This window comes from Genypterus blacodes, unplaced genomic scaffold (assembly GCF_046128005.1).
Source record: "Genypterus blacodes isolate CSIRO-AG114 ecotype Tasmania unplaced genomic scaffold, CSIRO-AGI_Gbla_v1 ptg000112l_1, whole genome shotgun sequence".
Taxonomy (NCBI): Eukaryota; Metazoa; Chordata; class Actinopteri; order Ophidiiformes; family Ophidiidae; genus Genypterus; species Genypterus blacodes.
Genome location: NW_027466916.1, coordinates 2,667,699 through 2,694,308, shown reverse-complemented (window position 1 = coordinate 2,694,308; position 26,610 = coordinate 2,667,699). Strand labels below are relative to the sequence as shown.

Sequence of the window (26,610 nt, the reverse complement as noted above, 5' to 3'; positions counted from 1 at the left end):
GCGCCCTTTTGATCAATATTCCCCCTCCATGTTCAACACCTTCATCACAGTGGTGTCACTCGTGCACAAGTCGAGCCGCCGTAGATTTCACTGCGCCGCCACACGGGCGATGCAGCCATCCGTCAGCAGCTCTCTTGGCTCCCAGAGAGAGCAGCGTGAAGTGGAAGTGTTTGGCAGCGTCGCCTGAGTTATGCTATTGTCCAAAGCGATCAAACTTCCTAATTGTTTACAGTTTCCATTTTCTCGCGTCCGGCATCGTTCACTTCTGCTCCTTTATGTGCTTTGTGTGATTTATTTTGGACATGGAAGAGTTACGATATAAAGCAAACAACCCCCGCTTGCTATCCAAACAAGGCCCAAATAATCTATTTGCTTTGTTTGCCTATTCCACCATCTTTGTCCAATATGAAATGTTCCAGATATGATTACTCCCAAACACGAGCTCAGCGGCTGCCAGTGTGTCTCGCGCCTATAAATCTGACGCCTTCCCCAGAGCTCATGGTAGTCGTCTGCACGGAACGCAGCAGATAAAAGTGCGACTTCGCTGCCTGCCAGAGTCGCTCCTTACCGCCGCTGATATCCTGTTTACTCGTCAATTTGGCGAATTTAACATCTCTGTCTTAAGAATCTCTGTCTTGGCAGTTGGAAGAACCTGAACCCTGAACCCTATTTGCCGCTGCTAATAACCGCACATGACAGCACCAATAGGAAGCATTAGCGCTATCAGATACCAGCTATGTTATCTGTGACAGGCACGCCGGAGTCGGCAATCCGGAACGCTTGGCAGGATTCCCGTCCAACACAAACACAATATTGAAATATGCCTTATCCAAACAGATGGAAAAGCAGTTTCTCTTACCTTTTGTACGCGGAGCCGAGCCGGTCCTCTTCTGCGGCGTGCTCCTTCTGGGCTGAAAGAAGCAAAGAGGTAATGGATTCAGACAGATTACAGAGCCTGCGGGGACGCGGAGGTCACGGATCATCGCTTGAGTCCAAGATTTCCACCGACATGTATATAAAGATGAGGTAAGCTACTGGGAGACAACGCTGGATCGCTGGGGTTTGATTAGGGCTCCAGAGGGGGGCGCTGTGTTCGAAGAAGAGAGCAGAGGAAGAGGAACGCAGAGGAAGAAGAGCGAGCCGGGGTTGAGATGTCACCGGTGCAGGGAGCACGTTAAGCCAAGTGACAGTTAAGAGCACTGTAAAGTTTGAAGTGTTGACATGTAGGAGTGCTGTGATGCCTGCGTGTAGCTGTGTGTGTTTGTGTGCGTGCATGTCTGTGTGTGTGTGTGTGTGTGCGTGCGTGCGTGCGTGTGAGCAGGGGCGCTGGGCTGAGCCGGGCTGAGTCTTGGGAACTGGAGGCTCCTGTGGACTCCTGCCATGTAAAAGTGCCTAAATGCAAGGCAGATGTGTGCGGCGGGCCCAGGCCGAGGTGCAAGAATTTATCTAAGGCCAGAGAGAGCCTGTGATCTCAGATTTATTGCATTTTTCCAGATTCATCCTTTTTACAATGATGGGGGACCTTTCCTACTCCAAGATTTAAGAGGGGGAAGTCTCCCAAAAAATTGTTCAAAGGCCGATTTGGGGGTCTTCAGGGAGAAGGTGAGCTTAAGACTCTGACCAAGCACCCCTTTTACTTTTACATGTATGTGGGCAAAGCAGGCCTGAGGTAAATCTAATGAAGGGGGGGGCAGCCATGTTTTGGTGTAGGGTAGGGGAGGGGGGGAGGGGGCGTGACCAATGGCGTTAGACTCAGTGGGGGTCAGACTGGCGCCTGAGGTACCCCACTGGTGCGACTTTGTGCAGAGGTGGCACTGGTGAGAGAGAGAGAGGGATGTGTGAAGTTTCTCTCCGTGTAAACATGAAACCAGTAGTGGCTAACTAGAAAGTTATGAGACGTGCATGCTGAGAGGGACAATAAATTAGGGCTCTAAAACGCTGACATACTTCTACAAACTGCCGCTTTACCTGGCAGCCAGATAAGAAAGAGACGGAGAGACGGAGGGATGGTGAGACGGTGACTGGGTTGTGTAGGGATGCTGAGGACCTCGGTGGTGTCCATCTTCCTACACTAACTCATCTCAAACATGGCTGCTGTCTCTACACTGCACTCTTCTTCTCTCTCCCTTGACCGAAATCTGAGCGAGAGGACGTTTTGGTTTCCAGGTTCTGATTCACTGACAGAAAAACAACAACAACGAAAAAATGGGAGGATGGAACAATGTATTTAGGTTTTCTAGGAAAGCCAGTAAACAAAAAACTCCAGAACCTAAGATTAAAAACAGAAATTTGCTTCCAATTAGTCACGGCATGTATTCAGCGCTAACAGAATGTGACCCTCACCGCGTCCCCAGAGGTTTCAAAGAACTCTGGAAGAAGAAGGAAAACACGAAGATGGCCGACTGCTGATGAGCTGATCTGATGATGGTCCTCTTCCAAGTGAACCCCGCTCGCCTCAGAAGGGATATTTGCGCATATTTATCCTATTATAAACTCAAAAGATCCAATGTTGTCTGGATCTGGTACTAGAAAGACGCATCACTACCGTGCAGCGCAGACGACGCTGCTCCACTTGCATGCAAACAGTCCTCACTTATTTTTAGTCGCTTCTTTGTCTTCCTGCCAGTTTATTATTAGAACAAGACAAATCTCTCCTCACCACTTGTTAGACCGGGTGGAGGTATGCGCTCCTAATGAGTGCCCTTCTGGCTCAATATCTAAATAATACGTCTGAGGTGATGGACACATGTTTCTGGTCAGCTGCCTGAGCGTTTACCTGGGCGAACAAATTCCTGCGCTGATGAATCAGAGCCTGAGTCATTCTTTGATCTCTTTGTTTTGCCGTTTGAAGTCATGGACTCATCACGAACATGATTAACCATCGCTCCCTCCAAACAACTGCTACAGGAATTCTGTTTATGAAAGAAAGGTTTACAAGTATTCCGCTGGAAAGTTCATGTCAAGATGTGTTTTTGTTAACCGGTGTAATTTTGTCGCCACTGGCAACCGCAAGCTTTCACATCTTCAATGATTCTGAAACGAGGCTCAAGGGATGGACCCGGCGTTTCGTTTAGTCCAAGGTGGATAAACTAAGCAGGACGCAGGCTTGGCACGTTTCCGTTTGTGCCGGACGGCGAGGCCGACGCAGACTTGTAAGAAGTATCAAACATCGTTTCATGAATTGTTCTACAAACACCGCCTGCCCGCAAATTTTCATCCCGCGCTACGAACATGTGGCTACAATCTCCTGGCGAGATACCTCATCTGAATCTTTTGTAGAAAGAGCCTATTGTTTCACCAAAGCCCGGCCTGCTGCGAGTCATGTGGCCAATTAGTCCTTTAATGTCGTCAAAATGCAGAGCGCCCTGTGTTATGCTGCCACTTTGCTCTGTCACTTACACACACACACACACACTGCATCCAAACATTCATTCTGCAGACAACACATTACTATTTAAGAAAGAGATGGAGCGATCCGTCTCTCTGTCCTGAGGTTGAGGTGCAAGAGACACAGCACGCCATGAGAGACAAAGACACACAGCTTCTCATTAACGGCCTAAACTGAGGTCTAACATGTCCCTACATACCCACTCATGTTCACTCAGCAGCATCGGTGCAAATGCATGAGGACAAACTGGGCTCCAAGGGTCCTCCAGGTGATGGGGACACTTTCACTGCTCAGACAGAGACATCTTTAGCAAATGCCGATGACTTCATGTTATCCACTGGGATGCGGAAACATGTGGACAATCACCTTCACTGATTAATCAATCACAGCACCACATCATCACATCCCTTAATCATTGGATTCTGTGTTTGTTTACTTTCCGTTTCTGTTCACGCCAAGTTAAAGTTACTGTAAATATTATTGACCCTACACTTCTGTGGGGAAATTTGCCCTCTGGATTTGACCCGAACAACATCAATCCAAATTCCTGGATCCACAGTGGAATTCAAAGGGAGTTCTTTCCTTTCCCAGGTCCCATGATCCAAGTTTCGTCAACATTGGTTCATGGCTTTTTGAGTAATCCTGCAAACAAACACAGCAGATGTGAATGAAAGCCTTGGCTGAGGTAGCAGGGAGCTGGAATATAGATCTGTGCTCCTCTCATGCATGTGCAGGACGACTCAGCTCCACTCTGCGCTCCTTAATCAGAAGCGTGAAGGACGAGGAGCGGAGGGCAGCGGTGGCATAGGCTCAGATGGTCAGTAAGTGTCGGGGGGGGGGGGGGAAGCAGAGGGTCTGTCCCGGTGGTCCCCCGGCTCTGATCGGCTGAGGCCCGCCTGCCTTTACAAGGTCGCACTCAGAGATGCCCTGCCAGCTTTATGGCAGCACAGAGTACATGAGAGCCATGTTAGAGGCAATGTGATCCCCTCTACAGGCCTGAAGACCCATGTCCTCATGCTGTCTTACGGTGCGTCCAGACGCCCCCTCCCCGAGAGGACCAACACACACACACACACACACACACACACACACACACACACACACACACACACACACACACACACACACACACACACACACACACACACACACACACACACACACACACACACACACACACACACACACACACACACACTCTGAGGAGGATTCTGCACCACCCAGCTGACTGTCTGACAGGGCAGAACACATAATTATAGCTTCCAGCTTTTAAAGGTCCCACGCTGCGTGTCTGCATGGGAACACAGCGTTTCTACTTCTGTGAGCTCCGTTTCTCCTCCGCTGTGAAGTCGCCTCGCAAAAGAATGTTTGTGTCTTTGAAGAAACGCTGATTATTACATTTTTTTTTTTCATTCACATCCAGGACAGATACAGATTATGAGCCACAGCGACAACAACCACCCACAATCACGACCACACAGTGATCGGTTTATGTGTGTGAGGGTTTAAACAAAAAGAAAAAATTTCTAAATAAAGTATCAATAAATAAATAATAAATATAAATGATCAATATTTAAATAAAATCTGTTTTTGCTGTAAATTTATTTAACTGAGTTGTTTCAGATAGTGACTTAAATGTATTAAAACTCTTATAATAACTGGCTCAATATCTTGAGTCATATTAATGAGTAAAGTAGATGAAACATGTTGATCTGGACTCACCGACGGAGATAAAAGCCTCCATCTTCTCCTTGAAGGGCTGGATGTGCTCCTCCGAGGAGTTGGCACAGACGCGCTGCAGGTCTTTCTCAGACGCTTGTGTGAGGAAGAGCAGAGGAGAGAAGAAGAAGAGAGAAATATCACATATATTAAATCATCAGAAAATATGAAATTACTAGAAGGAGTGAAAGATTTAAGGGGGGAGGAAAAGACACTGAACGATGGAGCCGACTGGATTTAAAATGATTTCTTAGTATTTTCAGGATATTTGTAATATTTTTGTCAGTTTCTTCAAAAGTAATACAGCAATCAGTCTGTTTATTTTATGATTAACTATCAATGTGGGAAAACCGAACCAGATCCATTTAAAACCCATTTCTAAATGGTTACAAATAAATCAAACGCATCATATTATTGCGTAATTCCTTCCTCTTTAAGCCAGTGTATTCGTTCATTCTACAATCTGAGACGTTGCAGTGAGCATCAATAAAGGAAAGATGCTTAAGCTGTGGTGAGAGAAACATATGATGGAACATATTTCAGCATCGTTCCAGATTTCCATCCAGAGAGTTGAAGTCCCAAAGAGAGATTGAGATTCAGACAAAATGGGATGTCAGACTGACCCAGACACATTCATCTGTGAAATGGAGGATGAGACTGGCAGCGACGGGAGAGAGAGCAAATCGGGTTTGACAGCAGGATTGGGAAAAAGGAAATTCAAGCTTCCTTTCGGGTTTAAGCCTAAACTGTGACTCCTCGCACTCTAAGCAGCGTCTGAGGGTCCATGTGCCTGTGGATCTGTTTGCTGTTTGCCGACCCCCCCCTTTTTTTTCTCCCCTGTTTTGCGGTGCCAAATGATTCCACTCACACCAGCTGAGGGAGGAAACGGTCGTGACTGAGCCAGTTCCCAAACCTCCTCATTTCCTTGCTAAACGCCGTGAGCCTGGGAGACACCAAACACGCGAGATGCCTGGCCAAATAACTCACTTTCTTTCCAAACCTGTGAGTCATTAATGGCCGCAGTAAATACCTTGGAGTTGCTTATGAGTGCTCGGCTAAATACTTCTGCAACACAACAAGAACATTAACAGGTCTGGCCGCAGACTCTGGGTTCTCCGCTTTGCCGCAGTGGCATGTGGGAGCCGTTGCACCTGCAGCTGGGTCAATTTAGTCTGCGTTTACTGGCTGTCTTGATAAATGTCTGCACGCTGAAGTCGAAACAGTCGGATCCGTAGCTACAGGGGTGTCAACTGATATGAAAATAGCACACCGGTTCTGTGAAAAACATAAATCAGCAAGCATACAAACACGACAACCAAAATATCCTGTTTGGACAAAACCACATTTCCTTAGCAGAAAGTTCCCCCCGACTCAAAAGGAGCCATTAAAACAGTGTTCAAAACAGCAAGTCTACAATTTAGAGGCGGCTTTCTTCCAAATGTGGTCCAGACAGCAAAGGCCACAAGGAGGAAACCCACAAAAACACAACAGCTGCAAAGAATAAAGAGTCAAAAGCTGGAGTTTGGGACATTGTCTCGGTGTGATGATACGTTTTTTTGAAAGACGGAAATTAGGGAGCGATGGCATTTATCAGAGCAGATAAACCGGCCTCCAGCTTTCCCAGGAGAAGCTTCAGGTTCATTCTTGGTCACGAGTGAAGCCAGGGGCTGTGGATCAATCTGAGGCTCAGGCCCTTTGATGGGACAGAACAACTTAATGTTTATTTCTTCACGTGGCTTCACTCATTTATTTTTAATTGTGCAATTAAAAGTTTAAAAAAAAAATATAAACTATATTTAATGTTATAATTACATCTTGGACTTTGAGGGATCAATATAAATATGAAGCATTTTTGACAAAATATTCTGACTACATTACATTATTATATTAAAATGTACATTTAGTTCTTGTCTATGTAAAACAGAATTTTCACTTAGATTTATACATTTAGAATTATGTAACTAAACTAGAAGAAGTCATAATGGAAACGTTCAATTTGATTAGTTCACAATTTGGAGGAGTCGGAGAATTAACATGAGAATAAACAGATACAGCAAAACTACTTAGAACTGAATTAAATATATATTAAATCATGAGTAGTCATTACTATAAGCAGACGAGTCCTGATTGACCTTAAAGAACAATTATCGATGTGATATTGTAACTCGTCAAAAATTATCAGTCAATTTCTGCAATAGCACTGGAGGTAAAAATCGATCTATAGTTTGATTGATCTGATGTGAACAACGATCTGCAACCGAAATGTTTACTCATTAAAATCATTGCAATATAATGATCCAATGGTCTTGACTCATAATTTAATTTGAGATCCTTGTAAAATGAGATCCTAATGAATTCACACATCTGATACCTGAGCTGCACCTCCCTCTACACCTTCTCCTCCCTCTACACCTTCTCCTCCGTCTCCTCCCTCTCCACCTCCGTCTCCCCCCTCTGTAACCGGGGACACCTTTAGTCCCATCGCGCTCTGTGTCCACTCATCCAGACTATTTCATTTCCCACCACACAGAGACAGAAAGGATCAAGATGGGAGCCGCAGCACCGATGTGTAATGGCTCTGCACTGTTACCACAAAGAGAAAACAGATGAGATTACAGCCAGTGGACTCAGCATCTTTAGAGAGGGAGGGGGGGAGGGAAGGATGTTTAACGTCATTTACATCCAGATTCTTTTGGTAAATAATTTGTATGGCTGGAAGAAATTTGCAAAAGCATTCTCCTGATTGACATAAAGGGAATGATTAATAATTTTGGTTAGGGCTGTGTTGAAAACCAGAGCGGAAAATAGATTCCCGATCCCAAAGCCTCTGATGGGGACTTTACAAACATGCAAGTGTCTGGGGAAACATTACACAAGCCATTATGTTTGAGTGGGCATGAGCTGTTGTTTCATACCAGGAGTGTGTGTGTGTGGAGTAAACGGGAAGAAAAACAAACAAGAAAGAAGTCCGAGTTGTGCTGCAGGATTTACTCAGCGCAGCGGCGGCGGCGACTCCCGATGTCAACATCTACTTAAAAGTTTCACTTCAATGCAGCTACCAGGAAATCACAGCGCGGCCAGACAATGAGAGCCTGTTACACACAATACGACAAGCATGGGAAACGCCGCCAAAAAAGAATTGTGGCCGAAAACGCCGCCACCGCCTCTGTAGCTTTAGATCACCGTCAACAAAGAGGACAAACCGGTGTCAAACTGTGTCCTTTTACAAGTCAACAGAGCAGACGAGCGTTCAGGAGGAAGTTTGCGGATTCGGTGCTGCGGAAATTATTCTATACACAATTTAAATATACCTTCTTTTAATTGTCCCATGTTTTTAGGAGGAATATAGCGATAATACAGTGATCAGCTCTGTCAATCAAACTCTACAGTGGACCTTTCTGTGGGATGAAGCCTGGGTGTTTTCTCCACTGTGAGGCCGGCGAGGAGGTTAGTAAGTAAGTAAGTAAGTAAGACCCTCCCCTCTCCTCTTAAATCAGCCTGCATCAGTCCGAGCCTGTCAAACTCCAAGATTACAGATACATTGGGCTCTAAACTCACTGATGGAAACTTCCCCATATTCCTCCACATTCCTCCGTGTCTCCCCATCCGTACCTCGGCGCGGCGGCGATTTCACACATGGAATTCAGAGCGGAGCCTGGGCCGTAAAGCGGCGCTCAGGCTAAAGGCCGTGCCTGGAGCTGACGTTAAAGGCTATTTAAACTCAGAGACACTGTCTGATTTGCCACAGTGATGAATGTCTGACCTGAGACGAGCCTTCAGTGAAACACTAAACTCCTCTGAGCAGCAAATGAGCTCTGACTGTTCCTTTTTATTTGATGCTATTTCATCTGGTAGCGTCTCTGCCTCCCTGTCCGCTCCAATTACCTCACGGCTAACGGGGGGGATCTTTATGCGCGCCGCTACTTTTAAGGTAACGACGGCGCGAGATCTGACTGGAGTTTCCTGCTTTGGCGAGGAATTCCAAACATGGTTACCTGCGTATCGACAAATGAACTGTGACAGAAACACAATAGGAGAGATTTGTCTGTGTGGGAGTTGGAGCCTTGGAGTCCTACAGTAAGTAAAGGGGGCTTAGGATCCTTGCGGCCTCCCACTCATCCCTCTCTCCCCCCCTCACTGGAGAGGAGTGCAGAGAGAGAGAGAGAGGTCATCACCCTCTCCCCAAACAGGAAGCCCCATCAAAAGCCGGATCATGTTTCTGCACAGGCCAGTGAAGAAGAGGGCAGCCAAGTGGACGACCAAGCCACACCGGAGCATCCCCTCCCCGACTGCACACACACACACACACACACACACACACACGATCCTCTGCATGTTACACACACACACACACACACATCAAACACGCGTAGAAATTCCGTCTGCAGCTATACGACGAGGCAGATCTGTGACCTGGTGCGTTACAGCGCTGAGTCTCCTGACCCTTGACCGAAGGCTGGAGGGCGAAACGCCGGGGCGACCGCTGGCTGTCTGTCTGTCTCCACCTCAGGATCAGGTGAGGGGGTGGGGCTTAGTAGTGATTGGGTGTGGGCTCCTCGCTGTCAGGCGGCGTTGGCGACGTGGAATGGAAGTGATCTGTGTGAGTTTGATAATTAAGACCAGTTGCTGTCTTTGGGCTGGTTTATAATAGCAGCGCATAAATATTTATTCCTGGCGGCTGGAGAGGGATGAAAAAAAAGAGAGAGGGAGAGAGAGAGAGAGAAGGAGTCATAGGTGGAGCTCAGCAAACACCCAGCATGCACTCTGCTCTCGCTCTGTGATGCCAATACCCCTGAGGAACTCTGGTGCCAGACTGAGCTGCAGCAAAGATCAAATAGGAGGGCGCGTACGTTGCATTTATTGTCTTCAGGTCGTCCATTTCTTTCCTAATAAATGAGTGACAGCTTGAGGTGGAGCCGAGACGCTTTGTGTTTCCCCCCTCAGGTCAGAGCTTTAACAGCCAGCAGGAAAAAAAAAAGGAGAAAAACCCGTCAGAGAGAGTTGCGGAGCGTATCTAATTGCTTTCATATGCCGTATTATTGGTTGATTTAAATAACCACAGACACCGGGGGCGCTGGGGGGCGTCGCCTTTAACCTCCGCCTGGCCCCGGCCAAGACTGGCTGCCTGGGCCGGGCCGAGCGGGGTTACAGGGCAAAGAGTGCTCCGGGATGAAACCAGGATGCTTCTCCTTCTTCTTCTTCTGCTCCACGGTGGAAGCAGAGAGGCTGTGTGGTGTGATGATGACACGGTTGTTAAAGCGTGATACAACGTCTGGAAAAAAAAGGAGAAAAGCTGCTCTGGGGCCATTTGAGGACCCCTGAAAGACCCAACAAGCTCTGAGCTCTGAGGAGGAGAGCATTTACATCTAAACCGCTGAAAGACGAGATCGCACATAAACACAATGACGGATTTACAAAGAGACAAATAAAGCAATAAAAAGGTTTTAGGGGGAAGGGAGAAACGCAGCATGTCTGGGCTCTGCCAGCAGGTCCTACCCGTCAGGTCTCTCTTCAGCTTCTTGATGTCCTTGGTGAGGTCATCGAACCTCACCTGGGAGGCCTGGAGGAACTCCTGAGGCTCCGGCAGAGGGAACACACTCTTCTCTGTGCCGGCATCCTGCAACAAACAGAGCAGGCCGTCCAGTCAAAGGGATGATGTCATACTGTGAGATGTGTTATTCTGATTGATGTGATGGTGTTGTACCTTATCTAGGTTACGCAGGTAGTAGAGGACCACGTAATCCACCAGGTTGATACGATTGTCCTGAGGAGGAAGAGACAGAAAGGTTAGAGCAGCAGCTTGTGACAATAGGTGAGATGTTGAGGTGCAGGTGTGAGATGATGATGATGGTACCCGGCTCTTCACATCCTTCAGCTTGGGGAGGATCTCCAGTCCAAAGCCATCAGCCTGGCCTCTGGTCCTGTTCCCTCCGTTCATGTAGTTCCCAAAGGCCAGAACCAGACCGATTATTTCCCGTAAACTACTGCACTCTAGTAGCTCCTGACACACACACACACACACACACACACACACACACACACACACACATACACACACACACACACACACACACACACGGTTAGTAACCTTGACGTCGGCCCTGCAGTGATGATGTTCCCTTATTCTGCAGACGTCTTACTTTGCACAGATTGGAGATGATGTCAACCTTGCGACGGATGGACGAGATGGTATCGAGGAACACCGACTGGAAGATGATGCAGCGGGCCCGGCCAGAGAAGTCGGGAATCTGCGAGAGCTCGTAGAGGAACCTGGGGAAACAGGAGGAGAAGAGGAGCAGCGGGAGGACGAGGGGAGGAGGGAGAAGAGGACGGGGTGTGATGTGTTATGACAGAATTAAACAAAATGTCTAACAGGAAGGACTACTTCGGGTCCTTGGCAGGCTGCGCTTCCCTGAGCGCGGCGGCTGAGTCAATGTTGCCGTTTCCCGGGGGCAGACAGACAGCTGATAGTCATGAGCGGCGCTGCTCGGCCGGGTTGGAGAGGTCCGCGGGGTCGGCGAGAGGGGAAAAGCGGCGAGCGGCTGGCGGTGATTGATCAAAGCGAGCTTTGGCCTGATGCGGGGCGACTCGTGTAAACAACGCCGTGTCGGAGGGGAGCGCAGCGGTAACATCCTGTGTGATTAGGCCCCCGCCGGTGCAGGCAGACACTGAGTGAGGATGACTCAGGCTGCCGTAGTGACAGCTCTGGTCAAACATGGAAATAAGGAGGCCAGGCTGAGCGGCACCGCGGGGCCCCGGGCCTCGTTAACCGGCCCAGACCACTTAACCCCCGACAGGATGGGAACGGATGGAGAAACGGCCATGAACACACGTTTGCACACAGCAGAGGACACATACAGTGAAAGTAAGAGATACACACACACACAACTGTTTCCCTATAACATATTAATGCAGAAACAAATAATAAAGGATCTTACTGTTCAGGTTTGTCCAGCAGTTTGATCTCGTCCTCCTTAGACGTCTCGTAGTGTTTCTTTATCATGTCGATCTCATCAGTGGTGGCTCTCTGCACAGTCAGCGAAAAACAACGTCCCAAACCATTACATCATACTTACACACCGCCATAAAAAAAAGGCGTTTCGGATGACGTCACAACGTTTTCGCCTCCGTACTCACGTTCTCATACAAAGCCTCCACGGTTTCCAGATCCACCACCGAGTTGTCCACAGTGAGAACAGCTGCAACGGCGAAAAACATTTATTAGAACCATCAAGTCTTATAAAGGGACGAGCCAAAACTAACGCAGCCTTTTAACTGCAGCCAGTGCTTGAAGAAGAAGAAGAAGAAGAAGGGGGAAAAAGTTTGATTTGATGGTACACGCAGCTTTGCCCTGTAATCTGGTCAAACACCAGTTCATAAAAGTTATATTAGAGGCAAACTGCATGTTAAAGATATAATGATATGATAAAACGGAGAAAAGCAACATTTGTGAGATTCCTAAAGTAACAATAAATGTAGTGAGGATGTTAAAAGGCAGGTTTGAGACTTTAAAGCGGACGTTTCTGCATGGCAACACATCTGCATGACAACATAACAACCGCAACATTTAATAAGCATGTAGTTGAGTTATACACCTATCAGAGGGAGTCATTCCCAGTATTAGTTTGCGGTTGTGCAGCCGGGAGTGAGGCCAGGTAGCGGTTCAGATATCTGGGAGCCGCGGCCCGCCGCCTCTCTCCTCCCACTTCTGGTCCGGAGCAGACGGATCTCGGTGATGGAGCCCCCACGCCGCAGAAGGTCTGATACCGCTTAACCTCCCCCCCGGGCCCACGCCGAGAACCACCACAGCGCCAAACGTAATAACTTTTAGAAGGTGGCAGGGAAAGAGGTGAGAGGATGGAAGAGGAGGAGGAGGGAGGGGGAGGAAGGGGGATAAATGGATAAATATAAGGAGGGAAAGGCAGACGGGGTGAGGATCATGATTTAGAGAAGCGAGTCGGGATCAAAGGCATGAGGGATGGCACGGGCGATGATGAAGTATCTCCACCAACACGGGCTGGGAGAGGGAAGAAGGAAGGGCAAAGAAGTGAAAGCGAAGAAGTGAAAGTGAGTCCTATTCTGTGTCCGGAGGTGTCTGGGCGAGGAGGGGAGGACGGCGACTGAGTAGGAACTGTTCACGTCAATCACACAAAAGCAATTGATTCCCAAACAGAATGGCGTCATGCTGTAACCACGGCGACGCCTCGTAACAATCGATTTTCTCCGGGTGCTATTTTTCCTTACAACGCCCTGCACATGCGTCTCTGCAACATTCCCTCTCAGCTACATCACATGTGAGGAAAGAAGCCGCTCAGTCACTTTGAGACGACTCTGAATGCATTTGTATCCATTATGTGTATCAATAAGAGGAAGAGAACCTGGGAAACACCACACACACACAACCACAACAGCTCACACAGTCACTGACCTAGTTTAGACAGAATTCCCAAAATCCTTTAACTAAGTAGAATCGTGGGAATATCACTTAAAGTATCAAACCACAGCTTCCCAACATCACACGGCCATATTCTTTCTTTTCTTTTTTGTTTTAATGACGCACTCCTTCCAGTTAACAAGGTACTACTTTGCATTCTGGCTTCCAGCTGTTCCTGTTGCAGAGGATCTGTCAACGTGGTCCCGACGTCTGGATCAGAGGGGGAACGCTGGAGGTCCATTTCCTACATCTTATTAGAGTGGATTATTCACTCCCTCAGCCATGCAGCCGTCAATCACACACCAAAGGGGGGCCTAACACACACAAACACACACACACACACACACACTCTCACAGCGCCGTGCACAGGAGCGCTGTGATCCCAGGGAAGCCGGATATCTCTCCACACCGGACAGATCAAAGCCTGCCCGCCGAGCTGCCTCACACCCTCTCCTTCCACTTTTCACTCATCGGCTTTTGGGGTGTGTGTGTGTGTGTGTGTGTGTGTGTGTGTGTGTGTGTGTGTGTGTGTGTGTGTGTGTGTGTGTGTGTGTGTGTGTGTGTGTGTGTGTGTGTGTGTGTGTGTGTGTGTGTGTAGTTTAACGGGGTGCATGTGTGGCGTGTGAATGTGTGTGTGTGGTGGAGTGGTGTGTGGGGGAGAGCCTCTCTTTGCCCTTGAACCATGGTGGCCCTTGAGGTCCCACAGTCACTGGGGTGGGTGCAGTTGACCCCGCCTCCCTCCCTCCCCGCTCTAATTACATTACATGTCCCATGTCCCTTTAATTGGCAACAAAAGGGGAGGCGAGCAGGCGAGGCGAGGCGAGGGGGTCCAGGGTGCTTAGAAGTGCTTATTAAGGTGCTGTCCTTCATTGTCAGATTCAAATTGTCCATTTCACCTACACCTCCCATTAAGTCCCACAGGGGGGGGGGGGTGCAAACCTGCACAGGGACGCAGAGAGGAAAGTAGCAAAGGGGGGAGGAAAATAAGTGTGTCCTGCTCCTTTATGCTGCTCGGCTGCTCGTGTTAGAGGCGGTTTTATGTGGCAGTTCAGTGTCTGCGAACTGTGGAAGGTGGTTTGGTACGAGCTCAGGTCATTAGTGGGGTGTCGCTCCCATTAGGGCCTGTGGAAACCGTCACTGACTACAATAAACAGATCTGCTGGCCGCATGCTCAGACTAGTAGGCGGCAGGCACTCTCCACCACAGTCCCTGGACAGCGCCGAGTCCTGGCCAACCAACGCTGTCCCCAACACACACGCATACACACGTACGTACTGTGTTTACACATACACACGCCTGCATTTTTCACAGAACGAGCAAGTATGCAATGAATCCGTGCAGGTCTCGGACTGCTGGTGTTCTGAGGGAGATGAGGCCATTTTGATTGTAGCCAGTGCAAGAAGAGGAGGAGGAGGAGGAGGACTTCAAGCAGCCAGACACACACACACACACAAACGCTGGACGGCCGCTTCCATCCCAGCGTTGCCATCTCGCATCCTGACAAAACCAGCAGTTTGCTTTCCCATCGGAGGAGCTGGAAAAAAAGCAGCCACGTTCCGACTTGAAACACAAATTCATCCAAAAGCGGCGTCTCTGGTTACAAATTAGTGGCTGTCAGGCAGAGGGAGTTATTGGTGGCTGTGAGTCTCCCTATCTCATCTCTAAAAATAACTCCCATCTGCATTTCATCAAGACTCTTCCCCTATTTATCGTTAAATGGGACAGTAAATTTCGTTTAGTACTGCTAAACCCAAATAAGAGCTCCTTCCTAGAGAGAGATTATAATGACATCACACACACTTCCAGGCGGTCCAGGCCGCCGCACGGATCAGCGCAGCAGGAGGCATGACATGAACTCACCTTGCTGGATGTCCTTCATCTCCAGGTGCAGGCTGGATATGAGGATGCCCACCGCCTGGGAACGCTTCCCGTCCAGCAGCTTGATGAGCTGAGGAAACACAGAGAATTCAAATGGAATCACATCATCAAGCTGTGACCAGTTAGCGGGAGATTCAGTGTGAAAGCCTTCAGTTGAGCCTTTAACCCGCCGACTAATTAACACCTTACACTCAGCGGCAAAACAAAACAAACAATCCATTTAAGAGCAAAGTTACGATCGCTTAAATCGCATTTTTGTACTCTGAGAGGACGGCCAAGGAAAAAAGAAAATACTTAGTCACTTCCCAGGCTGAGGAAGAGGATGATAGATGATGAGTGAGTCCCAGCTGCTCCGACTGGCCTGGGAATCATCTGGATTGACCCAAAGGAGCAGACTAATCAACACACACTGTCATAACCCTTCGCCGTGACGCAAACGAGACACACACACACACACTCCAGTTCGTATGTGTGATGATGCGTGATAGTCCAAAAAAATATCGACACACACACACACACACACACACACACACACACACACACACACACACACACACACACACACACACACACACACACACACACACACACACACACACACACACACACACACACACACACACACACACACACACACACACACAGCTCCATAAAAGGAGACAATGTCTGGACGAGCAGAGGAAGAAGACGCAGGAGTTTTTCAGAAGAAACGATAAATTCACAGCCTTTTATTTGTGCCTGCAGATGGTCACAGTTACTTATGACTGAATTATGTGTCGGCCTTCTTCATTAGCTGCCGCTGCTCGGTGGGCTACCGGGCCGTCACAGTGGCGAGCCGGCCAGCAGAAGCCTTAGAAGTGGGTATTGCATTACAGGGCGTTAGTGGGTGCCATGCTGCTTCCAGCACCATTACCGGGATCACTGGGGATCTCCCACTTTGGGGACTTGAGACGGCCAGGTACCAGGCTCTCCCTCCCCCCTCCTCTCTCCCCCCCTCCTCTCTCCCCCCTCCCTCCCATCGACACCTCTAATTAACCGCCTCGGACGGGCCACACTAAAAGCCGCCCAGGCACACCTTTCCCCGATCGCGGCGGCTCCAGAACTTGCCAATTAGCCTCAGAGCTGTTCACTGCATGAGCAAAGACGAGTGATGCTGGATGCTTGCAGACACGCATGGAGCCGCACGCCGATGCTGCTGATGCTGAGCGGCGGCGTTATTAATGGGCAGCAATGGCTAACAGCACCCTCCTGTGGGCCACAAGGGAACTACCCATAGGGGAAAGAAGGGTGCAGTGGGATTCTCGGAAAGGACAGAGGGACGGGTCAGAGACAGGAAGGATGGAAAGACGTGGAGAGAGAGAGAGAGAGAGAGAGAGAGAAAGAGAGAGAGAGAGAGAGAGAGAGGGAGAGAAGCAAGTGAAGCAGAAGAATATAAGTAAAATTAAGGAGAAATACAGTGTTTGAGCTTTAGCAGGTGGCTGATGTTCAGGCGAGGTGTGTGTGCCTGTGTGTGTGTGCGTCTGTCTGCAATCACCCGGGGAGATGTTACCAAAACAAAATGGATCTGCGCGCTCCTTCCGATCAGTAAGCACACACAGGCGACACACTCGGCAACCTCCTCCTCACCCGGCCGTGTTAATCTTACGCCCACTCTCCCGCGTCAGAGCCGGCCGCCTCAAATATGCCTTTAATAAACGCGGCGTGATTGCTCATAAGTCATTCCCATAAAGCTCACGGCTCCGCAAGCAGTTATAGACACTGTTTGTTTAAGGAGATATGCAAAGTGTAAACTTGATAGAGGCTTGATTTATGCGGGTGGAGGTAATGGCAACTTTTGTTTACAGCCTTTACTGATATGCATATTTGCACACACACAAACTATTCGATTTCTTCATCCTCCTCCTCCTCATCCCACAGACGCGCTCATCCTCCCTCGATACTGACGGCCCCTCCCCTCCCCTCCCCTGCAGGTGCCCCCTCTCTCCCACATGCCTGCAATTATGCCCCTGGTCCGGTCCGGTCCGGTCCAGTCCAGTCTGGGAAAACAGAGGGAGGAAGGGAGGAGGAAGAGGAGGGGGGGGGGGCTTCTCTTCCATGTCATCTCCTTGGCTTTGATATGGTAATCAGTGGAGAGAAAGGGCGCCAGAGTAAACAAGAGCTTTGATTCTTCTGGAGAGGAGGAAGAGTATGGAACACATGATAGAGATTAACTCGCTCATCTAGGAATCGGCTACGTTTAAACTCGGGCCGACGCAGAGTTGTCGGAAAAGCGGGGAAGTGGCTCATATACATAATGTACACACACATTCCATTCCCTCCCACTCATCTCCTCTGGTGGAGCGAAGCCCTCGGGGGCCGTGGTGTTACCAAGATCTGGCAACACTTTCTGAGCAAGTGCATAATGACCCGAGTGGACCGACTGTCATCACTCAGGCAGGCACTAGAGGAGACACACACACACACACACACACACACACACACACACACACACACACACACACACACAGTAATTACAACACACCCTCCTCTCATACGGACACATACAGGCAGCATAACGCGCCCTTCATCTTCTTCCTCCACTCCGTATCAAAGTTCTCTCCTCTCTTTCCTCGCTCCCCCGTCTGTAACCAGATGAACTTCTGGGAAAGTGATGGTCACGGCCGGTGAGTCAGGCCGTTACTCTCTCAGATGATTTCTCTCTTTCTAACAGCGTGTCTAAACTTTTGAGGAATAAAATATGAATATGTAAACACGTCTCCTTCTTCTTCTCTATAAGCCTGACGACCTTTTGCGATGAGCGGCGCTGCCAAATGGGAGAAAATCCACGGTTCACTTTCTCAGCCGCCGCCTCCTTCTGTAATCACCGATTTGGACGGAACAAAGCTCAACGCTGGCCTCTGGCCCCTTCACCCGCAGACTTTCATATTCAATATAGCGCTGCTCTGATATGGATTGGATTGGGTAGCGTAGCCGCTAGTTTGGGTCAAAGCCTCGACAGCCTGACGTCGGCTCAGAAAGGAGACGGTTGGCAGGATTCCTGTCTAGATGCGGCTGCCTGAGGTTGGATCAAATGTTGGCCAGATAGCCGCTTCAGAGTGACCAGACTCTGAAGACTCCTGAAGGATTGAGATCAAGGACAGAGACAGACACACACACACACTAGCCCTCTAGAGTGGAGTGGTGGAGCCTTCACAAATTGATCAGAATAGGGGAGGTGTATGGATTTTGAGGGGACAGTCTGGACCAGTGGCTGATTTTTAACTGCTTGGACGCCACGGGTAAAGACCACAAGGCAGCCAAAAACGCTGACTTGGGCCACGGGTGACAGCAGAAGTGCATAGTTGCGGCATTTGACCAGACATCAAATCAGGGCAGATGGGGGGGGGGGGGGAACAGCAGCTCAACGCTGCCTGGAGAGAGAACGAGGGAAGCAGGGGAGTTGTTGTCGGGAGAATGTTGGACAGGTCAGGTCGATGGGCTTAGAGGAGTATGAGGAAGTGATCTCTTTGTAAACCGACGGCTTAAGCTGGCCCGGTGCAAGACCTGGCAACCGCAGTCCAGCAGCTCGGGGGAGGATCGGATCAGAGTCAGAAATCCATTTCATCCAGGTACATTTTGTGTGCGGTTTATGGTGGAAGGTGTCATTATTAACACACACACACAGAGAGACACAACGCAGAATGTCAAGTGTGTCAGATTGTCACCAATCACCTGTGTGTACTTTGTCTTAAATGAACCCAGAAAGAGATGAAAGTTAAGGTGGAATCATTGAGCTCATTCTACCTTCTTGGTCTTGGCTTTCTTCTCGTAGCTGTCAGACAGAGGCTTCTTCTTTGGCTGCAGCGTGGCCTTGGAGAAAAGCTCCTCAAACTCCTTGGTGTCGACGATGTCCGGTTCCTCCAGAGAGCCCCACAGCATGTTGATGCTGGAACGAAGGAGAGAGCAGAAGATTTACAGCCACTAGGTCTGTGTTAACGTTTTACGACGGTTCAGCATTAATCCTCGCATCAAAACACCGGATTATTATGCTAACAAAGTGATTACAGCCATGATGCGAGGACTTATGGAGCACGGGTAAAGACTGAGAGGGTCGGGTTGCTCGACTTGCGCGAAACAAGTTGTGCGAGTCTATTTGTAGAAGCTTATTTAATGTTTATTCAACCTGGACCCGCTGTTTATTTCCATTTTCCATTTCTCTCCGTGTGACAAAAACTTGGCAAGAATGCGACGCAAATCTGGACTTTAAAAAGCTCCGTTTATGAGCGGGCGATAAAAATAACAAACGTCCACATTGTTTCAGGTTTGTTGCTGTAATATGAAAGGACTCATTTCCAGCAAATGAGAGGAGAACGCGGGGAGTCCATGTTGTGTTCCAGAAGTTGCTGAGTAACACGGAACACAACACAGAAGCACGGAGGGAGGGACGGTGAAGTGAAGTCAACTCACAACTGTCTCAGGCCTCATTTGAAGCCTTTACTGTCATTTCAGAGCTCTGGAGGGTTTTACAAAGACAGAGACGACCTGGATCGGAGGCTGGCAGGCTTACGGCGGCCTCACATACCAGAACAATCAACCGCCCTGCCAGTGACTCAATTAGTCCGGTTGTTCTCTGTGTGCAGTTTGGCGTCTCGGCGCGGTGGTGAGTGTATTTATCTGCCACGAGCCAAGAGCCTTTGGGAGGAGAGGAGGAAATAACAGTACGCTCCCTGACTTTGCACCGAGAAGAGCGAGACGACTCCAACACAAAGACACAAAGAGCCTGTGATTGAACTACAGTGGAGCTTGGAAAAGAAAATTATATATAAAAACCAGAAGAAGTCTTTCCACAGAGGCCAGATTGCTAAATCACCAGATTATGCATTTAATTGACTTTGAATCCCCTCCCGAAAAAAAAACAACCTCTGTTCCACTTTCAGCTTTCCAAGAAGATCTACGCTCCACGCTGCCAACTGTGCTTTGTGCTTGACGCGGCCTCGTTTCACAATCTTACAGCATCTTCCTCTGAATAACGTAGAAACAGATCACATGCTCTGTCCGGCTAAACAGTTAAACATCTGACCCGTGTAATACGCCTCATCCTGCCCCCTTTTATGGTAAAGATTTATAGCTGATGTGACGCTGCTGTGGTGGAGTCCAGTCAGTCAGTCAGTCAAGTCCTCCCAAACCCGGGCCAGGAGAGAGAGGGGGAGAAAGAGAGAGAGGGAGAGAGAGAGTGTCAACCACAGCTCTGCTTCCCCCACTAATCCAGCCATGGAAATACAAGGCCGTAAAGCTCAAAGCTTGGCATTTAAGAAGTAACAACCACAGCCGCTGCAAATGGGCTGGATAATCCACTCACTGTTTCAGAGAGTTTTGAGGGGAAACGTAGCGTGGCTGTGAAATCTCTGATATCTCTGAGCATGGAAGCGTTTAGAGCCAAAAACAGCAAAGCCCCGGTTTAGCCCCGACCTTACGACTTCAGCGTGTTACACTTTTAACATCGGTTACTCCAACATTTAGGGTTCATGCTCAAATGTTCAGGTTTCTATTGTGAATGACAAACAAACAAAGGAGGTGAAGATTTGACAAATGTGATCAGATTTCAGGGGGGGATTAGGAAAGCCTGTCTGATCTGTGAGCACGTACTTGTTGTCCTGGATCTGAATCCTGTTCCAGTACAGAGGCTTCATGGGACAGGCCGGCTCGATGGTCGGCTTCCTCGGGGCCGCGTTCTGACTCAGGCCAAAGCCGCCCATCGGGGGAGGAGGAGGAGGGCCGCCGCCGCCTGGAGGTGGTGGAGGAGGAGGTGGACCAAAGCCAGGTAGGCCAGGAGGTGGGGGTGGTGGAGGAGGAGGAGGAGGACCGCATCCAGGGAGTGGAGGGGGAGGTGGGGGAGGAGGAGGAGGAGGTACTCCCATGTGGCCTGGCAAAGGTGGAGGTGGTGGAGGAGGAGGACCACATCCAGGGAGTGGAGGAGGAGGTGGAGGGGGAGGAGGAGGAGGTGGAGGAGGTGGTGGTGGTCCAGCAGGGCCTGGGGCTTTCTCAGCTTTGCCCTCCACACTCAGCCCCCGAGAGTCCAGGTTGAGTTTCTTGGGTGCGGCCTGGTTGGGGCTCTTTGCAGGCCAGGCGCCGCCGTCTCCCTCTGGACTTTTCAGGAAGGTTTCCCGGTCCGTCTGGATGCTCACGGTGCGCCAGGTCTTGATGATCTGGTCGTCTGCGGTGGACACGGAGGCGTCGCGGACCTCGCGGCCCTCCTGACCCGCGCTGTACGGCAGGTTCAGCCTCATCTTGGCGAGGACTCCCTCCAGGTGCGACACGGTGACGGCATGTTCACCACGCAGCTGGAAGGTCTGCAGCTCAAAGTCTGACTGCAGGAACAAAAACAACAATCAGCACAAACACATTACATACTACATGAATGTGAAAATTATTTATGGTAGAATCATATGAAAGAATATCTTCACTTTGATTTGAGTGAAGAGTTCATTTGACATTTGAAAGAAAAATGACAAACAACCCAGTGAGAGCAGCATTTTGATTTGAGGCAGAAATTGTTTTGCAATGAATCTTACACATGTTGCTTATTAGCTTGCGTCCGTTCAGAAATGGAATTCGGCACGTTCGCACTCTTTCTTGTGGGCCGACTGTAGTACAGTGCGTGATTCTCTACGTCGGCTCGGAGCCCTTAAAGGTCAGCGTCAAATTAAAGGCTCAGAGAAGAACGAGCCGGGGTTTAGACTTCTCATGAGGGGGAGCATGAAGACGTCATTAGATGGGTTTTTATGTTAATGGTTCAAGCCAATCTGACGAAGCCTGTTTCAGATTTCACGACATAAGAACTACGTATTCATCTACACTTATATACGGAGGCCTCGTCAAGCTTCTTGTGGTTTTCTGGAGTTGTGAGTAAAGACCCGCTCAGTTTGATCCAAGTGAGCGGCTCCACTTTCATTATTTCATGAGCACTTGGCGCCCCCTTGTGTTTAAAGCAGTGAAATGCTACATGATCAGAGTTCCAACTAAGGTAAAGCACCTTCTGCTTTATTCATATTCTATGTAAGTGCATTTTGTCCGTCTGTCCAGAAGCTTCCTTGGATGATACTCACATGCATCCTCTCCACATCTTCCTTGCACTCCCTCTTCAGCTGTAAGAGGGCAGCCTGGTGCTCTGAAATCACACAACACACACAGTCTGATTACAAAACACACCTAATCCACTGGCATTTTGATTCAATGCTTGTTATATGTTAAGATGAAGTCAAACTGCGTTGGTGTGTTGATAGGAAGATTCTATTGAAGGGTGGTTCACTTTTCTATAAATGGAACTATTCCCAACCCATCTAACCTGTTTGAAACCACATTTGTTACCTTACATGACTGCCAAAAGTAACATTTCATCAAGGTCAAACATAATTCTATCAGGTGAAGAAGAGGACATCGTGCCACTGAGGTAACTGTGACACACACACACACACACACATCTTTGCTCTGCTTTTGTGTCTCCACATCTTCTTCTCTTGCACAAAGGCCACAGGAGTTCTGATCCTAGAGTGCGACTAGGCAGAATAATCCACTCGGTCTCGCCTTTATTTGATTTATCTCCAGATATTCGGATTCTCAGCAGCGGCCCTGTGCCGCTCCAGTCCACACAGTATCTCTGCCTTTCCTCTTTGTAACTCTAGCTGCCTATCAGCGGCCTTTGTGTGCTTTTAACCCATTTGTGTGTCACTACACCTTTAGAGCATTAAAACGGGCAAAACATGGCCGGCTGCCCAGAGTGTTCTTACAGCACACACACACACACATGCACACACAAACACCGATTCACTGTGTTCCCTCTAAAAGGAATTTAAAGGATGCATTACACCCTGCTGCTGATACTTAGTGAGCGCTGCATGGTTTGTCTCAATTCCAGCAACAGCGAGTGTGTGCAAAGAAAAAAGGTGCAGTGGGTAAACTGAAACAAAAACAAAACATTCAAACAAGAAATCCACCCAGAGGACCACATTCTATAATGGGACTCACCCACAAAACTAAAATCAGTCTAAGGTTTGAGCTCAGGGTTCTCACCTGCTTCGGTGTACTTAAGCCCCACCTTCTCCTCCTCATCCTTGGGCTTGGGTGGGGGCCACACGGCCTGCAGGCGGCCCGGGGTCCGGTCCTCGCTGTCTGTGGGGGATGTGACCTCGGTCTGTGAGGAGAGAGAGCGTTTGTGAGTGTGTGCAGTGCAGTAATGTGGTGTAACACAGGGATGTGACATACATTGGCCTCTGGGAAGCTAGTGAGGTCCTTGGAGGGCGACTTGGAGGCTTTCGCGAAAATGGACCTCAGACTCTCTTTGTCGCTCTTGATTCTCTTTCTCACGGCCTCGATGTCAACCGCTTCTGTTTCCTTTTTGATGCTTTTGGGTCCAAAGAAGGTCTTGAAGGTTTCGTAGGCCAAGTCTGTGGTTTTCTTTCTCTCAGGCGTGGATGTGGAGGTGGGGCTGCTGGGGGTTTCTGGACCTTCAGCTTTCTCAGGCTCGCTCTGCTTGTGGTCCGGATGAGGATCCTGCCCGTCCTTCATCTTGTTAGGCTCATCCTGGTTGTCTAGGTTAAGCAGATTTCCGAGCTGGGACATGACGTTGCTCTTAGTGTCCGCCACCGCTTTAGGCTCGGCCCGTTTTCTGACCGGCGTGGCCGTCGTCTGCTCAGGCAGGAGCTTGGATTTGTTGACGGTGTTCCTCAGGCTGAGCAGAGCCAGCTCAGAGTCTTTCTCCCTCTGCTTTATCTCCGACACCGTCTCTCTGTCCTCCCCCACCGCGCCTTTCTTCAGCACCCGTAACCCGCTGAAGAGAGCCGGCATCTGGAATGGAAGACCCGGGGAGCCCCTGGATGGGGACACGGTGGAGGAGGAGGGGGAGGGGGTCAGGGTTGGAGCTGGAGGTGGCGTGTTCTTCTCAGGTGTCTTTGCTCCAGACGGTTGTGGAGACGTGGGACAGGCACTCGACTGGGTGATGTCCACGGCCTCTTTAGGCACACATGACAACGACATGGATTTGATAAACCCTGAAGGGTGGAGGGTCCTACCATCAGGGTCTGACTGCTCCTCTGGATGGGAGGAATCCTGATCTGAAGCTTGAAGACTTGTGGATCTCAAGGGAAGAGAGGAGGATTCCTGATCTGAAGCTTGAAGACTTGTGGATCTCAAGGGAAGAGAGGAGGATTCCTGATCTGAAGCTTGAAGACTGGTGGATCTTGAGGGAAGAGAGGAGGAATCCTGATCTGAAGCTTTAAGACTTGTGGATCTCAAGGGAAGAGAGGAGGATTCCTGATCTGAAGCTTGAAGACTTGTGGATCTTGAGGGAAGAGAGGAGGAATCCTGATCTGAAGCTTGAAGACTTGTGGATCTGGAGGGAAGAGAGGAGGAATCCTGATCTGAAGCTTGAAGACTTGTGGATCTGGAGGGAAGAGAGGAGGAATCCTGATCTGAAGCTTGAGGACTCGTGGATCTCGAGGGAAGAGAGGAGGAATCCTGATCTGAAGCTTGAAGACTCATGGATCTCCATGGAAGAGAGGATGAATCCTGGTCAGCTCTCTGCTCACATGCATCATCCTTCTGTGTAATGTCTGAAACCAAAACAGAAGGTCCAGAGACGTTGGAGGGATCCTGCAGATGAGCGTCTCCTCCTGAGCTTGTGTAAGTCTCATCGGTCTCCACATTGTTGCTACTCTTCACCTCTCCACCTGCTGTTTCCTCACCTGCAGATGTTGGTGTGATGTTCTGCTCTACCTGCTCAGACACCGGTGAGTCCAGAGACTTCCTCCAGTTACTTCTCCCGGTTGCAAACAGCACAGAGGTGTTTAAGGGGGACCTCTCCAGGAGACTGTGCGTCCTGAACACTGGCACCTCATACTCTTCCTCTTCATCTATACTGCCTCCATCCCCACTGTCAACTGTAGGGTTGCTGAGGGCCCCCTCCTCATCCTCCATTTCCGTGTCACTATTGATTTCCACCATTGTGACCTGGACCAGATCTGAGTCAGCTGAGGCTCCTGCTGCTGCTTTAACATGACTTCCAGAGTCCTTAAGGGTCTCTGGTGATTTAACCCTCCATCCTGTGTCAGAGGAGGAAGAATCGTCTGTAGAATCTGTCGTAGTTCTGCTGTCCGATAGCTCCCTTAAAGACGTCAGCACGGCTGTCGTCCTCCTCGACTTCTCCCGGTTTAAGATGTTGCCGAGGACATTCATGATGCTGGGCGGCTGCTTCCCCCCTCCATCTGAACCATTACTCCTGATGTCCATGTTTACCAACTGAAGCAAACCAAAAGCAGGTAGCAGCTTCAGCAAAACGTCACAAAAGTTTCATCTCCTCACCTCAAGCTATGCAAGCGGCTCCAAAATCCAAATGTACCGTTGCCTGGAGACAAAAGGCTTTTGTGTGGACAAATTCCCAGAGCTCCTCTTACCTCATCCAGGAGGAAACCACTTACAACCACACCAGACTGGTGACACACACAGGCTGAACACAGAAGACTTTCATTCTTTCATTTATAGCTTCAGTAAAATGTCAGCAGTGCAGCTTGTCGTCTTCTGTCCTCAGAAGCCAGTGGAAGCTCGTCCCTGCCAGAAGAGTTTCACACACACAAACACACACGCACACAAAGTCCAGCTATTCCAACGTGTTAGGCAGCTTTATCCATAAAGTTGTAGTTTGCCGGTACAGAGTCCATGACTGCGCTGCTCTTCAAGATTGTGTCCTTCCTGTTTCACGTGCGTCTGTCTCAGTTTACAGCACAGCCCTGTGTGTGCTGTGAATGTGTGTGTGTGTGTGCGCGAGTCAAAGCCCCTCAGGTTGGGAAGGAAAGAAAAAAAAGAGTCTCACTGGTCTACCCGGTATGAGCCGGCCTCCCTCCCCGCCCTGCCTGGGAGGGACCTGTAGCAGCCGGCACCCACAGGTGTCTGATTACCTCTGCTCGCTCCCATAAAATGGCCGCTGAGGTAATAGAGTGAACACACACACACACACACACACACACACACACACACACACACAGACAGACAGACAGACAGACAGACAGAGAGAGAGAGAGAGAGAGAGAGTCTGTGTGTTTTCAGGTGGGTTCAGGTCCACAGTGAAGCAGCGATCTGGGGCTGCAGCAGCTCCAGCTAACACACCAACACTGAATCTTGTGACATCAGCACTTCATAGAGACGCACAGGGCGACGCTGC

The 26,610-nt window shown here is 49.3% G+C and overlaps 1 protein-coding gene across 2 annotated transcripts in view; it reads right to left on the bottom strand.

The window, feature by feature from the left end:
• LOC143009570 (formin) overlaps positions 1 to 26,610 on the bottom strand; it is a 42,386-nt gene that overhangs the window by 5,570 nt on the left and 10,206 nt on the right. Inside the window, exons 1-14 of one of the 2 annotated variants that reach the window (XM_076161590.1) lie at positions 23,661 to 26,224; positions 23,469 to 23,589; positions 22,505 to 22,566; positions 21,045 to 21,766; positions 19,203 to 19,344; positions 15,402 to 15,489; positions 12,245 to 12,306; positions 12,046 to 12,134; positions 11,248 to 11,377; positions 10,962 to 11,108; positions 10,812 to 10,871; positions 10,604 to 10,724; positions 5,111 to 5,203; positions 860 to 911 (exon numbers count right to left, since the gene is read on the bottom strand). In XM_076161590.1, coding sequence (XP_076017705.1) covers positions 860 to 911; positions 5,111 to 5,203; positions 10,604 to 10,724; positions 10,812 to 10,871; positions 10,962 to 11,108; positions 11,248 to 11,377; positions 12,046 to 12,134; positions 12,245 to 12,306; positions 15,402 to 15,489; positions 19,203 to 19,344; positions 21,045 to 21,766; positions 22,505 to 22,566; positions 23,469 to 23,589; positions 23,661 to 25,682 — 3,911 coding nt within the window. In that variant the 5' untranslated portion in view covers positions 25,683 to 26,224. Of the gene's footprint in view, positions 1 to 859; positions 912 to 5,110; positions 5,204 to 10,603; positions 10,725 to 10,811; positions 10,872 to 10,961; positions 11,109 to 11,247; positions 11,378 to 12,045; positions 12,135 to 12,244; positions 12,307 to 15,401; positions 15,490 to 19,202; positions 19,345 to 21,044; positions 21,767 to 22,504; positions 22,567 to 23,468; positions 23,590 to 23,660; positions 26,225 to 26,610 lie in introns of those variants that run through there. The other variant, XM_076161591.1, reaches the window with a different exon arrangement.